This window comes from Prionailurus bengalensis, chromosome B3, assembly GCF_016509475.1.
Source record: "Prionailurus bengalensis isolate Pbe53 chromosome B3, Fcat_Pben_1.1_paternal_pri, whole genome shotgun sequence".
Classification (NCBI taxonomy): Eukaryota; Metazoa; Chordata; class Mammalia; order Carnivora; family Felidae; genus Prionailurus; species Prionailurus bengalensis.
In genome coordinates, this window is record NC_057355.1 from 9963300 (window position 1) to 9977810 (window position 14511).

At 43.4% G+C, this 14511-nt stretch overlaps 1 protein-coding gene across 23 annotated transcripts in view; it reads right to left on the reverse strand.

Moving 5' to 3' along the window:
• The window catches only part of AKAP13 (A-kinase anchoring protein 13), a 335560-nt gene that overhangs the window by 88826 nt on the left and 232223 nt on the right, over positions 1–14511 (reverse strand). For all 23 annotated transcript variants that reach the window (XM_043554751.1, XM_043554750.1, XM_043554737.1 and 20 more), the window contains one exon: positions 8995–9131. In XM_043554751.1, the coding sequence (XP_043410686.1) occupies positions 8995–9131 (137 nt within the window). The remainder of the gene's footprint in view (positions 1–8994; positions 9132–14511) is intronic.

Genomic DNA, 14511 nt, shown 5'->3' on the forward strand with positions numbered 1-14511 from the left:
ACCCGATCTGTGCTAAGTGGTTACAGCAGCTGTCCCCTGCTTGATTTCTAGTTCTCGGAACAGTGCCAAGGGACAGAACGGGAATGACAGAATGAAATGTGGGATGAGCCCGTCCTAAAGCACACAGGCAAGGCTTCGAAGGAAATGAAAAGGAGCTGAAGTTTCCATTTAGCCATTTATCATCTATTCTTATGAATCCATGCTTTCCAATCAGGAAGTGCCATGCGGGCAGAGGAACAGGCCCTGCTCAGGTTGGCACCTGCTGGTCTCGGAAGGGCGCCGCGCCGCCTTGAAAGAAGGCCTGCAGTCGCCCTGGCACTTCCCCGACCTGAGACTTAAAGAACAAGCATCCACCCTTCTGAGAGACATGAAAACAAGGTGGGGAAGTTATTGGTGGCCTTTTGATACCCTGTCCGGGGTATGTCCTCCACACAGTGTTGTTCCAATGTGTGCCAAGATGTTTCTCGGTGTGTACTTTTAACTCTGATAAACAAACAAACAAATCCCTAAAAACTAAATAACCAGGGTGTTCCCACCCCCTCCCACTACCCCCCCCCCCCCCCCCAGTACACATGAGTTCTTTAGTCTTGCGACTCCTGGTAAGAATGATGTGCACAGAGTGTAGTATTCTCACACTCAAGTATTTTTATTGTAACTTTCAACTCTTATTATGAGCTGGTGGTTATTACCCGAGAAAGGGAAAAATAGGACACACTCAGAAATGACTGATCTCTCTTCTTAAGTACTGAGGTGGATGGGTTTTCTTTAATGCCGGACTGAATCTAAAGAAGGCTCTGAGTTACTTTTTCCCAAGACTTGAAGTGTTCTCAAGAGAATTTCATGGCTTCATCAAGTCTTCACACTATCCTGGCGAAACAGAAAGCAGTCCCTGGAGGAACCAGAAACCACACTGGGAATGTGGTCAGAGACTTTTGATAGCTATGCATGTGTCTGCAGATAAGCCACTTTTTCACTTCGTCTATCTATCTAATATGATGATCTTTACATCTAAAGAGGCTAGACCTTGATATAAGGCCTGTTGCAAGGTACTATTTTTAATCATGAGCAGGGAAAACAAGTGGCTTTTTTAAACGTCTGATTTTTTGTTTTTTTTCAATATTCCCTTCCAGTCACTGAATTTATTTGTGCTTTAGTTCTTAAGGGATCTGCCAAATAAGAATATGAGAACTGTTACTTCCACCATTCTCCCCTCTCCTCACAGAAAGTACCACGTTTTAGGGATGCTGTTTTTCCATTTACACATCAGAAAGGGGAAAAACTTATGGCTTCTGTCACATAATAGAATGTTCCAGGCCTGACATTTGAAGCCATTCTTAACGGTTTTTGAGTTATGTGTCAGTCTTTCTTTAGAGAGGTTTTTAAAATGTCTGCTAACTAAATGACTTTCAGAGACTTCGGAAATTAGTCCTGATTGTATGGAAAAATGGTGCTCTGGGGTCAGTTTAACTAGTACATGTTTAAAAACCTGGTTTTGACTCCATGTAAATCCAATGTATTAGTTAAATTGGTCCCATGGCACCATTCCTTCAGGTGGTCAGGAGGGACAGCCTAAGTTCCTGAAAGTCATTTAATATATTTAAGAAACACATATATATACGTGTGTGTGTGCGCGCGTGCCTATTTTAGAAAAAAATCCGTAGCTTTTCTTCCCCTAGTCTTACAAGCAGATGGCCAAAACAATTCTCTGCTAAATACACGTTGTCTTTTTCCCCTACGACGTGGTACTGAGAGTGGCAGAGAAGTCAAAGGGACGGAGAAAGGCAGACGGAGAGAAGGGGCGGCTGGGCGTTGCCTGTGTGTGAGGGAGCAAGTGTACCGGGAGGAAGAGCACTGGGTCCATACTGGAGACCGGCACGGGAACCCCCCCTCCCTTGAGCTGCCATCACGGGTTTTCCGCCTGCACGTGGGAGGATCAAAACACACACAAAAACCATCATCTCTACCAACATCCTTCCTTTTTTACAGCTTAGGCAATCCTGGAAATCTGCAAATGGTTACCAGGCTAGCAAGAGTCTCCAGCAGTCCAAGAGAAATGGTAAGGAATGGGCCCAGTAAGTAACACCGAGGTATGCGCACTATTATTCCTCACAAGCGCCAGTCTCTGCCGGACAGCCTGGACTCCAGCGGCAGGAGCTGAGCTGATGGAGTGACCCAAGGATACCGTTTTGCTTAATTTAAGGTCACATAAGCGAAGAAAACTGAAACTGCCAAATAATGAGGTAGATGAAAAGTTAACGAAAAAGGCTCAACAATGATGCTGTCTATACAAACAGCTTGAGAAAGTAGGTCTGTCACTTAATACACATGCAGCATGACTATTCCATAAATGTGAGTCCTAATTACTGGATATTTCCACCTGTGGGGCTCTGTATTCAGTGACTTAGACGTATTCTTTTAATATTTGATTTAGTAGACTGTGGAGCCTGGGTGGCTCGGGCAGTTGAGCATCTGACTCTTAATTTCGGCTCAGGTCCCAGGGTTGTGGGATAGATTTCTGAGTTCGGCTCCGTGCTGGGCATGGGGCCTGTTTAAGATTCTCTTTCTCTCCCTCTGCCCCTCTCCCCAGCTTGCATACTCGCTCTAAAATTAAATAAGTAAGTAAATAAGTAAGGGGCACCTGGGTGGCTCCGTTGGTTGAGCGTCTGACTTTGGCTCAAATCATGGTCTCAGGATTTGTGAGTTCAAGTCCCAGATCGGGCTGTCTGCTGGCAGCACAGTACCTGCTTGCGGTTTCTTTCTCCCTCTCTCTCTGCCCCTACCCCATTCGCACCGTCTCTCTCTTAAAATAAACTTAAAGAAAAAAATTTAAAAAACTGGTTTAGTAGGTATTCTTACTCTCATTGTACAGATGAGAAACCAGTGGTTCAGTGAGCTTATGTAATAAGATTCTAAATTAACTGGTCTGGGGTAAGGCCCAGATTCTTTTTCTTCTTTAAGCTCTCTAGATGATTCTAAGTATAACTGGGACTCAGTCTTATTATTATATGCTACAGAGCTATGACAAAAATGTTTTAAAAAATTAAGATGGACTCCAGTCCTAAATGTAAAAGCTAAAACATAAATCTTCTGAAAGAAAACATCTTGACTGGGGGCAGACCAATCAGTAACAGGACAGGACACAGGGAGCAAAAGCCATAAAAAAATTGATAAATTACCCTTCATCAAAACTCTAAACATTCAGTACATCAAGACACGTTTATGGAAGTGAGGAGGGAAAACCATATACTGGAAGAAAACATTTGCAAAACATAAATCTAACAAAGGACTGGTATCCAGGATACATATACAATACCTACTTCTCAACAACAAAAAGACAACACTCCATTTTTTTTTTTTTAAATGGGCAAGAAATGTGAACAGACACTTCACAAAGGAAGATAACTAAGTGGCTAATAAACACATGAAAATGTGTTTAACATCATCACTGGTTGTCAAGGAAATGCAAGTCAAAGCGATAATGAGCTACCACTTATGTGCACGCCAGAAATGGTGAAGTTGAAACAAAACAATTATATGTGTTGGTAAAAACATGGAACAACTAAAATTCTCATATATTGCTGGTGAGGATGTAAAATGATACAACCACTTTGGAAAAAGGCCTGGCAATTTCTTATAAAACTAAACCAGGTTTCCTACCATAAATGATGTATCAGCCCATCAATTCCACTCATTTACCGAACAGAAATAATAACGTTTATACTCCATTTGTAGGACGTTCTGAAATAAGGAAAACTAACCTGCGATGGGAAAAAATTATAACAGTTGTTGCCTCTGGGGCAACAGTTGTTGCCTCTGGGGGTTGGGAGACAGATGGAGGAGGGGCATGAGGAAATTTCCAAAGAAATGGTAATAGCCTTATCCATATGGGGGTTTGGGTTACAAAGATAAATGAATTTATCAAAAGTCACTGAGGCACAGCTATTATGGAAAACAGTATGTCGGTCCCTCAAAAACTTAAAAGTAGAACTCTCTATATAATCCAGCAGTATCCCATGTCTAGGTATGTGTCCACAGGAAATAAAGCCGCCATCTTGAAGACCTATCTGCACCCCCACGTCCATAGCGGCATTATTCACAGCAACCAAGACATGTAAACATCTTAAGTGTCCACATACGGATGAATAGGGAATGGAAATATTTGAGTAACTCAGAGTTAAAATAGAAGGAAATCCTGCCATTTGCAACAACATGAATGGACCCTGAAGGCATCAGCCTCAGTGAAATAAGCCAGAGAATGACATGACCTCGCTTCTATATGGAATCTAAGAATGGCAAACAGCCAGAATGATGGTTACCCGGGGGTGGGAGGGTAGGGGAAATGTAGAGAGGTTACCTAAAGTGAACAAAGTTTACCTAAAATTATGAGGTGAATAAATTCCGAAGACCTAAGGTACAGCATGATGACTACAGATACTATGTACTTGACATTTGCAAGGAAAGTTAAGTCTCAAGTGTTGTTACCACACACACAAAAAGGTAACTCTGAGGTGACAGATACACTGGCCTGACTGTGGTAAGCATTTCATGATGTATATGTCTATCGAAACATCATCTTGTGTGCTTTAAATATGTATAGTTTTTGTCAATTGTAACTCAGTAATACTGGGAAAGTCACTGAATAATAACCTTCATGCTACATCGCACTATGTGTAAATTTTATGTAAAAAACCCCAGCAAACAACAACTCTATAAACACATACAAAATTCTAAGTATTTAGGGGTAAAAGTAGACTGATATCTGTAACCTATTTAGAAACACATCCAAGAAATTAAAATTAGATGGACTGGTGGATGGAGAAACAATGGGCAGATACACAGCTGTGTAACAAAGTATAGGAAGTTAACGGGAGAGCCAGGCTGGTAGGCATTCACTGCCGAGCTCTTCCAACTGTCCTGTATATTTCAGAATTTTCTCAATAAAATGCTGGGGGGGGGGGGGGGCGGGGAGAGGAAATGCCTGACTGGCTCTCTTAACCAGAAGTCACACTACATAGGTGATACACAGATATATAGAGAGGGATAAATATTATATAACATATGAATGTATAAATATAAAAACAACTACACACTTTATATATCTTGTTACCACACCTGAAGGGATCCTGTTTCATACTGTCAAAATACTAGTCCTTTAATTTTTAATAATTTATTTGTTAAATATCTGTAAACTGTTGTCTATATCATATATAAGGCACTCTGCCATGTGCCTTGGAAAATAGCAGCTCACATTTTAAATATCTACTATGTGCCAACTGTTTACGTCTGTCTGTCTGTCCGTCCATCCGTCTGTCTGTCCATCCATCCATCCATCAGGCTTCACACCCAGCATGGAGCCCAAAGCAGGGCTTGAACTGACGACCCTGAGATCAAGAGTCAAACGCTTAACCAACTGAGCCACCCAAGTGCCGCTACGTGCAATAATTTAGCTAAGAACCTTAAGCATGGGACAGCAAGCTGTTCCACAGTCCTGAACTTACAATAACTTGTGCATAAACAAGAATAGTTTTTTTAATTTGGATTCTGTAGGTATACCTACTTTTATCCCTGGAAGGTAAATTTTCGGCTTGGTGATCAATACTTGAGAGCAAACTATATAGCACATGAAGGCAAGAATATTCCCTTAAGGTTTAGCATCTTAGGGGAGTTACTCTGATTTTCTCAATTGTGGATACATTTTATAACCTGGAGATAAATAAAACAAGGTGTAAGCGTTTTATCTAAATCTCTTAGGAAAAAGAGGCAGCAACTACCAGTATGTTTGTGGATTTCAATTAACCTTCTGGATAACAGAGTGGCCTAGATTGTGTATTTTATAATCTCTCTTTCTTAGCTAGTGTCCAGAAAAATCCCAGGATTTCTTCTTACTTTAAAAACAAAATCTAAATGTTATGCTGTTGCTCTATAGAAGGAAGACTTCAGGAAATATTCCTAAGAGTAATCACAAAGCTCCTAACACCAAACAGTTCTCTTTACGAGAAGGCTTATTGAATGGGCATAGAAAGTTAAGGCGGAAAGTTTGTGACAAGCATTGCAGGCTGCTAGAGACCTCTGTGAGGTCAGAGTCACACAAATGGCTGCAGGAAGTGACCTAACGCATCACTCATAGTGCACAGAAAAGCATGCTGCGATGCGTTGCCCAGGGAGGATTTTTTCGAGAAGGGAGAGGGGAAGGAATTCTAGGACGGGTGATGTTTCACAGTGTGCACCGTGTGGCTGTCCACTGAGGAAGACGGTGAAGGAGGCTGCTGATGGCCTGTCTGCCATCACTCTGCTTCTGTGTAAATCACTGGCTATTTGGGTGCCTGGGTGGCTCAGTCGGTTGAGTGTCCGACTCTGGCTCAGGTCATGGTCTCATGGTTCCTGAGTTCAAGCCCCACACTGGGCTCTCTGCTGTCAGAGAGCCTTTTGTCGCCTTCTCTCTCTGCCCCTCTCCCCCACTCACGTGCTCTCTCTCTCTCTCTCAAAAATAAACATTAAAAAGAAATAAATCACTGGCTGTTAAAGGAGGTGTTCAGAGATTGAGAGCAAAATAACAGAAAGGAAACAGAGTTGAGAGTGAGGCCTACGTACAAGTCTCCATTCTGTTACTGAGCAGCTGAGTAATTTGGACTACACTTGTTGACCAATCAGAGCCTGGATTTTCTTAGGAGTTTCATGAGATTAAAACCACCCACCCCGCAGGGCTTCTGGGAGCAGAAATGGGATCACATATATAAAACATTCAGTTCAGTGACGAGCAATCACTTTGTTAAGTATTAGCCTGCCTCTCTCTCTCTCTCCTTTTCCTTGCATATGCAAACCCTTGGTTTTATGAATGCTGGACAAGACAGTTACTGCAAAACCTCTCCTGGTCACAAACAACTTTGGTCAAGTGGAGACAACTAAGATGAAGAACCTTCCAGACCTCTACCCAGACCATGAGACATTCTCACGTGTGCGTGAAGAGACCACCGTGCGTCTGCCATTTCTGATTTTTCCGAGGCACTCGGGGATGCAATGTGGGTAAAAGCCGATTTGGGGAGCACGCTTCGGCTTTTAACAATCTTACCTGTCTAGTCATCCTGAAAAAGCTGCCAAATCTAGCAGTGGCCATTCATATGAACAATCTCGTAAATACTTTTGGCAGTCTGAAGAAGAAGGCAAAACACAGGAAATCTGAATTCTCTTTAGCTAGGGAAATCACTCAGTTTAGTGACCAGAAAGAACTATCATTCTGCAGAGCTGGTAACACCCAGGGACAAGCTGGCATATGCCCAGGAGGGGAGTGACAAGTATTTCTTAATGAAGACTTTGCAATTTCTTTTTTTTTTTTTTTTTAATTTTTTTTCCAACGTTTATTTATTTTTGGGACAGAGAGAGACAGAGCATGAACGGGGGAGGGGCAGAGAGAGAGGGAGACACAGAATCGGAAACAGGCTCCAGGCTCTGAGCCATCAGCCCAGAGCCCGACGCGGGGCTCGAACTCCCGGACCGCGAGATCGTGACCTGGCTGAAGTCGGACGCTTAACCGACTGCGCCACCCAGGCGCCCCAAGACTTTGCAATTTCAAAATAACTTTTGACCATGAAAAATTTCAAGCACACATAAATGTTTAACAAATCCGAATGTATCCATGACTCCGTTTCAGTGACTGTCAGTGATTCGATTTTAAAGCTAGAACTTAGAAATATTACCTCATCTGTCTACCCAAGACAAAAGTGATATATTTTGAGAAACACGTCCCTTCAGAATGGTATTCCCCTTGGGGGTAGGGAAGATTCAGAAGTCCTTACAATGAAAACCTCAAAATCACAGTGGAAATTACCCAAATTCTGTTATTTCCAAAACAAAAATCAAAAAACAAAAAACAACATCATTTCCTAGAGAGCTTCAGAGTAGGACAGATCTTCCCAGTGTGCATTTTTTACTTTATAGAATCCACTAAATCAACTTGCTAGGATTAAGAACAACAGGAATCCTGCAGTTCTGCACAGTTTTCCAAGGACCTCTGGGAGACAGTGCACACAAGGTAAAGGAAGAAGGTAGAAAAGAGGGGAGGCCAACTGAGTACGAGAGAGCCCCTGGACAAAAATGAAACAAAAGCAGCTGAAGGTACCTCCACAGAGGCTTTAACTACGTTCCAGCCCGGAATCCCAGAATGCCAAGTCTCTACCGTGACTTTTAGACACAGCATCCTCACACCGTGCTGGAGAAGCTCATCACCCACTAACACCACTGCTCTGGTCCTTCTGCAGAGTCCTCATTAAGCCTTCATAAAGGCGTCTTCACAGCTGCCTTGTTTGTGCCCTGTCGCCCCCTCGCGATGGAGACAACCACGCATGGTGTGTGACTGGAACCACTTGCTGATCCTGCTGTGGGAAAGCCTGAGATTCTTCTCAGGAGACAAAACAGAACTCGCTGCAACTAGCTACAAACGTAAGCAAAAGAAAGCAAACCGCCCCCATCCCCCACCCCCTCAGAGAGCCTCAAATTAAATGAAAACGCAAGGTGACTCATGAGCATGGGCTTGGCTTTCCACTGGGGAGAAGACAGTCTGGGTTCCCTCACAGAGATCTAGAAAGTTCAATTAAGCAGCTGGATGAGGAGGGGTGACATCAGCAAGCTCAGCAGCGAGCTTCAAGCCTAAACACATTAATCAGAAATGACTCTATGGTTGGTTTACACACATGACGTGTTGCAGTCTTAGCTGTGGTCCCTTCCTGCCCACTGAGAAGAATTCACTGTCGTCTGATTTAATTCACACCAAAGGAGCTTCCATTTCTTTAGGCTTTAAAACCTGCATGTAACCAACCACGATTCTACATAAGATAAAATGGCCAATGCCTTTTTCTAAGCCCCAGCAAGCTGGAGCTCCCTTCTTCAGAAGGGAGGACATAACACTTTTCTATGATCATACAGAGTGGGGGAGACGCTCAGTATGGTCAGCAGGGTCACTACCGACCAGCACGAGTTGCACACCGAGGGAGACAGTACCTTGGAGAAGATGATGCTGTCCACTTCTTCACTGGGTGACTGAAAGAGGTCAGAGTCACTTCCGGATTCTCGTTTGAGCACACCTGGTTTTGAGGCACACTCTCTGGCCAGTCCAACATCCAGGAAGCTGTCACATCCTGAATAGAAAATGTATTCAACCAATACGTAAAAAAAAAAAAAAAATTTTTTTTTACTTTCTTTTCATTCCAGCAAGTAGCCTTTTAAGTCAACCAACTAACCTCTCTGTTCCCCCAGTAGTAAGAAGCTGTAAAGGACACAGTCAAATTAGTAGCTTTCAACTCTGGTTATTCCAATTCTAGGGTGATCATTACTACAGGACAACCATGAATTTCCCATGTAAACAAAAGGTACAAAAAGATAATTCCATCTGTATTAGATATTTAAGTGGCAATCTTTTCCTTTTGGTAATTAGAGAGTATTTTCTTTTGCTATCAAAATCAGAAGTCCTTTATTAGGAAACTATGAGATAGGGTTTATGGCCAATTTCTAAGACGTAAGTTCTTTCTGGAAACTTGTTACTTATCAAATATTGGGATAAAAGACAAAGGGGGAGCATATCTAACATAAATATCAGCGTATTACACTTACGGGTTCTGTTGAGTGAGAAAAGAAATATAATTATTTTTCTACCTTAAACAGATGACACTGGGGAGAGGGGAAATATACTAATGAAGAAAAATGTATCATGTAGAATCTGTCTTCAGTTCAATAATTAGCACAGGGACTCTGGTAAACCAGAGGGAGGAGGCCCTGACAGAAATATTATACTGTCTATCAAGGAATTCTCAAGACTTAGTACATTGAAATTAGCAAGGTATTTAACCCATTCTCTCCTATTAATTCTGTAAACAAAATATGACCTGGTAGCAACAGAATTAAACACATATGTATGTGGTAAAACCAAAAGCCCAAAAGAAAGTCAATTAATAGGTAGGTATCAACCTCCTTTAAGTAGTCTGGAGAGTGCGGTATCTCCATTGTGGTTAGCACTTTTCTGTGTGATTCAGTCAGACACGTATCAACCCTGCAGCTGATACTAGGTGATGAGGGACATAGTAGACGAGCTGACTCCCTAGCAGTTCATGAGAACGCTACCTGGAGGTTTTGGTTGGAGGCAGATTCAAGAGGAGTTGACAATACAAGGTGAAAGCAAAACCAAAAAAAACCACAACGGTTTTAGACTCTATGAACAGACAGTATACCCAAGTCCAAAATGGAAACAGTCCTGCCACTATGTGACGGCTAGAACTCACCGACAGGATTGTTTGTTTCTAGGTAACATTTATTTTTATTTATTTTCTAATGTATGTTTATTTTTGAGAGAGAGAGAGAGAGAGACAGACAGACAGACAGACAACGCATGAGCCGGGGAGGGACGGGGGCGGGGGGGAGGAAGGGAGGGAGACACAGGATCTGAAGCAGGCTCCAGGCTCTGAGCTATCAGCACAGAGTCCGACACGGGGCTCAAACTCAATACGGGGAGATCATGACCTGAGCTGAAGCCGGGTGCTTAACCGACTGAGCCACCCAGGCGCCATGTCCTAGATAACATTTAGATAAAGAACTGATATGAGGCGCCTGGGTCACTGAGTGTTGGGTGTCTGGCTCTCGATTTCATTTTGGGTCATGATCCGAGGTTCATGGGATTGAGCCCTGCATCAGGCCCCGGGCTGAGCACTGAGCCTGCTTGGGATTCTCTCTCTCCTCTCCCTCTCCACTCATGAGCTCTCTCTAAAAAAAATAAAAATAAAAAACACTGATAGACAGAAATGCACGCATGGTAACGAGGTCACGCCAGTGGAAACCCTTGATATACATGTGGCTTGCACAGGAGCTGGAAAAAATGAGTCTGAGGGCAGTTGCAGATCTGTTCTTTGCTGTTCCAGAGGTAGAACAAAAAGCCCACTGAGTGGAAGCCACAGAGCTTTAACTCTAGGCTTCTGGGCAACGGGTTAGCAGCTTCACAAAGTAATGACTGTCACTCCACCAGAAGGGGTGGCACAAAGGCTGAATGACTTTGTCAAGAGGTTTCAGAAAAGATGTACACATAGAAAGGAAATGGGACACCAGATAACCCCCAGTGTCTCTCTTAATTCTCAGAGTCCATGTTGGGACAATAATTATATGTGTATGTATGCTGAGGGATAACGAGAAGAGGATGTTTATTCTTATCTCAATTAGCTAATTATTGATCATTAATAAATTATTTGCCCTGAATTAGCTGGGAATCTTAGAGGAAGGGTCAAAGGAGCAACACACTGGAATATCGGTCACAAACTGGTCACTAAAATTACCTTTTCTCCTAGTAGGGCATTTGACTAGGTACTGAGGATTATCCAAATAAAAAGAGACATTTAAAGAGAGAGAGAGAGAGAGAGAGAGAGAGTGTGTGTGTGTGTGTGTGTGCGCGCGCGCGCGCGCCTGCACGGTCGTGGTAGGGGGATAGTATGCAACTTTGTAGTAGAAACAGACATATTAGGAAGACAATTTCAACACAGAAATACACAAATGATGCTACAGGATCCACAGATAAATCTCAGAATGTTTCAGTTGAAGAAAAAAACTGACCTCAATCCATTTCAATCTTGGTCCAAGCTATTTCTGAGTCTTTAGTTCAGTGGGAATAGGCTCTGTCTCTACAAGACTTGGAATCATGGGTATTCTCGACCCAACCCCCCCCCCCCCCATTTTGGAGAGTATGGACAAGCTTAGGCGGAGTAGGTGGGTGTAACCTTTCTACTTCTCCCTCTTTCCCCACTTGGAAAAATCAAAAACTCCACTTCATGGTTGAGGGGAAACCAGGGGGCTGGCCAAGAAAAGAAAGGGCTGTCACAGCAACTATGCTGAGCTGCCGACTCTCCAGCGGGCAGTCAAATAGACCACGTCCACATTCCAGACTGGAAAACAAACCAACTTGAGACACTCTAATGGAAAATTCACGGGGAATATCCAGATTCGGCCCTGGTAGGAAGAGTTCACCCAGAAAATAAATCCGAGCCAGCACTACAAGGGAGCACAAATCGAGCTGGGATAAGACTCTGCTGTGTGATACAATCCTGACTGTTGAGTTGGGGGAGTGAGGTGGGGAAGGGTATGAAAACAAGGGATTAGGGGGAGAAAATGACCATAAGCCATTAAGCAACCCCACAAACAGAGGGGGGGCCCTAAAGGCAAAGCCAATCTACCCCCTGTGTCGTATGTCTTCTCACACGCCCTCTCCTAACGAATAACATGGAGTAGTAACACGTGAAGGTATACGCAAGAACAATGAACACTGGCTGGTTTGAGAGTCACATCTATCTGCCTTAGAGCCAGGTCTGCTTACTTTTAGTACAAAAATCCCAGGCAAGAAGTCATTTAACCCCTTAAGTCTCCACTGCCATACCAATCAAATGGGATGACTGTACCTCCCTCAAATACCTGTAGTGACAGTTAGAAATAATTTATACAAATAGTAGCCACGACTCTGCCCCTCAGCACCCAGCAGGCCTGTGATAAACACACCTAATGAAGTTAAGGCTTCACTAACCCATACCGAGTGATGTAACAAGCATCCAGGACGGACATTACCTTGAGGTGAGCCAGTCCTATTTTATGACTCATACATAATTCTGCCTATAAACTTCTGTGTCCTGAGACATTAGCTTCTTTAAAAGCTAGCAAAACGTGTCATTTTTAAGATGCTCCCTACTCATGTGGGTTTAAAATTATATAGAGGCAAACAAATTACAGTAGGGAAAGGGAGGAAAGCCTACCAGCAGTGCCCACTCGCATTTGCTGAACCATGCTAATCGTAATGCATTTGTATTTATTCGTAGTTAAATAAATTTGTATTTATCTAGAGTTGAAGAATATCCAAAGTGATTTTAAAACATATTATCTTCTTTGGTTTTTACACTATTGATCTCTTGAACTGTGTTTATAAAGTAAAGGAAATCTCTAAGATCCAAAGTACCCAGAATTCACCAAACAATTTACCTAAAATCAAAACCTCAGGTCTAAAGTTCCAAAGCACAATCCAGATCTCAGATTTTGCTACAGTGAGATTTAAAAAGACTCTAAGAAGTCAAGAAGTGTCTAAGAAGGCCAAGTGTGTTTGTGTGGTGGGGCGGGGGGCAGGGAGAGTCAATAAAATTCAAGATGATGTCCTGGGAAAAATGCTCAGGGGTTCAAAATTCATTTCTTTAAGTGAATAAATTAAACTCTAGTGTGTGAAGAAACTCCTTGTGAACACTCAAGTTGTCAGACAGCCTCATTTAACCCTTCCACAGCAGAGAGCTCTGCTGTCTGGATGGTTGGGAGTAATGACACTTCTGGAAAATGCCCACAACAGCCCAAGATATGGTGAGTAGTATACTTTTAAGTACAAGATTCTAGGGGGGCTGGGTGAGGGAAGTGTCAGCTAAGTCTGTGAATAGGGTCAATCTTGTAACAGGCAGGGACTCTGAACACGACCATCTGAGACAAAACTGGAGAAAAAACACTTTTCGTATTTGTCTCCAACATTTCCTTTGGAGTGAAGTCAGAGCTGAGAATCCGGAGGAAAACTCTTGGGAGACCTAGGATGTGGACAGTGTGCCTTTCAATTTAGTACTATGCGAGACACCCCCAGCTAAACTGTTTCTACAAAGACCAGTCGATGGGGACTCGGTAAGTTTTACAGCAGGTCAGTAAAACTTGTGAAGGTAAACAAAGGTGCTGTTGACTCAGGTCGACTCAGGAGACCAAATGACGTTCACGTGGCAGCTCTGCAACAGGCACAGGGACTGACGTAGAGGCGCCACGTCCTTCAACACCACCCACTGAGGAAAGCTAGCAGTGCTGTACAGATGGGAGACCACAGGGAGCACAGACACTGGGCAACATTCTTCTCTTCACTGTGAATTAGTGGCTACACTGGGTAGAAGGTGGGGCCTCCTACCACAAGCCACGCGCTGTGTCACGAACAAGCCAGGTGTCGGCAGCTGACCCTCACCTGCTGTGACTGATACCTCAACTGCCGACGGTACTTCCAAAGCTGATGGTTCTCGACCCTGGCTGCGCAGTGGACTCGCCAAGGGAGCTTTCAAAGCTTCTGAGGCCCGGCTCACACCCCAGGCCCAACTAAATCAGGACGTCTGGGAGCGGGACCCGGGCAGCAGTGTATTCCTAAAGCCCCCCAGAGAATGTCAATGCGCAGCTAAAACTGAGGGCTCTCTAGTTTAGTTCTTAGTAAGTATTTACAGCTGTTATCGGATTGAGAAACCATGATCATATGTACGCACACAACAGAGATGCCTTCACAGAATCAGTAAGTCATAAAGCCACACGTGAAGACTTACCACTAAAACGAAACTTAGGTAATTACATGACACTACTCATTCTCAGGGGGGCCAAAAACGCCTACAAACCCAAACTGCTCTTACCCCCTTCTTCTGACTTACTGTATGGCCTGCTCAGGAAGGACAGACCTCCGAAAATGCTCTGGTAATTAGAGGGGGGCTCCAGAGCTAGGAA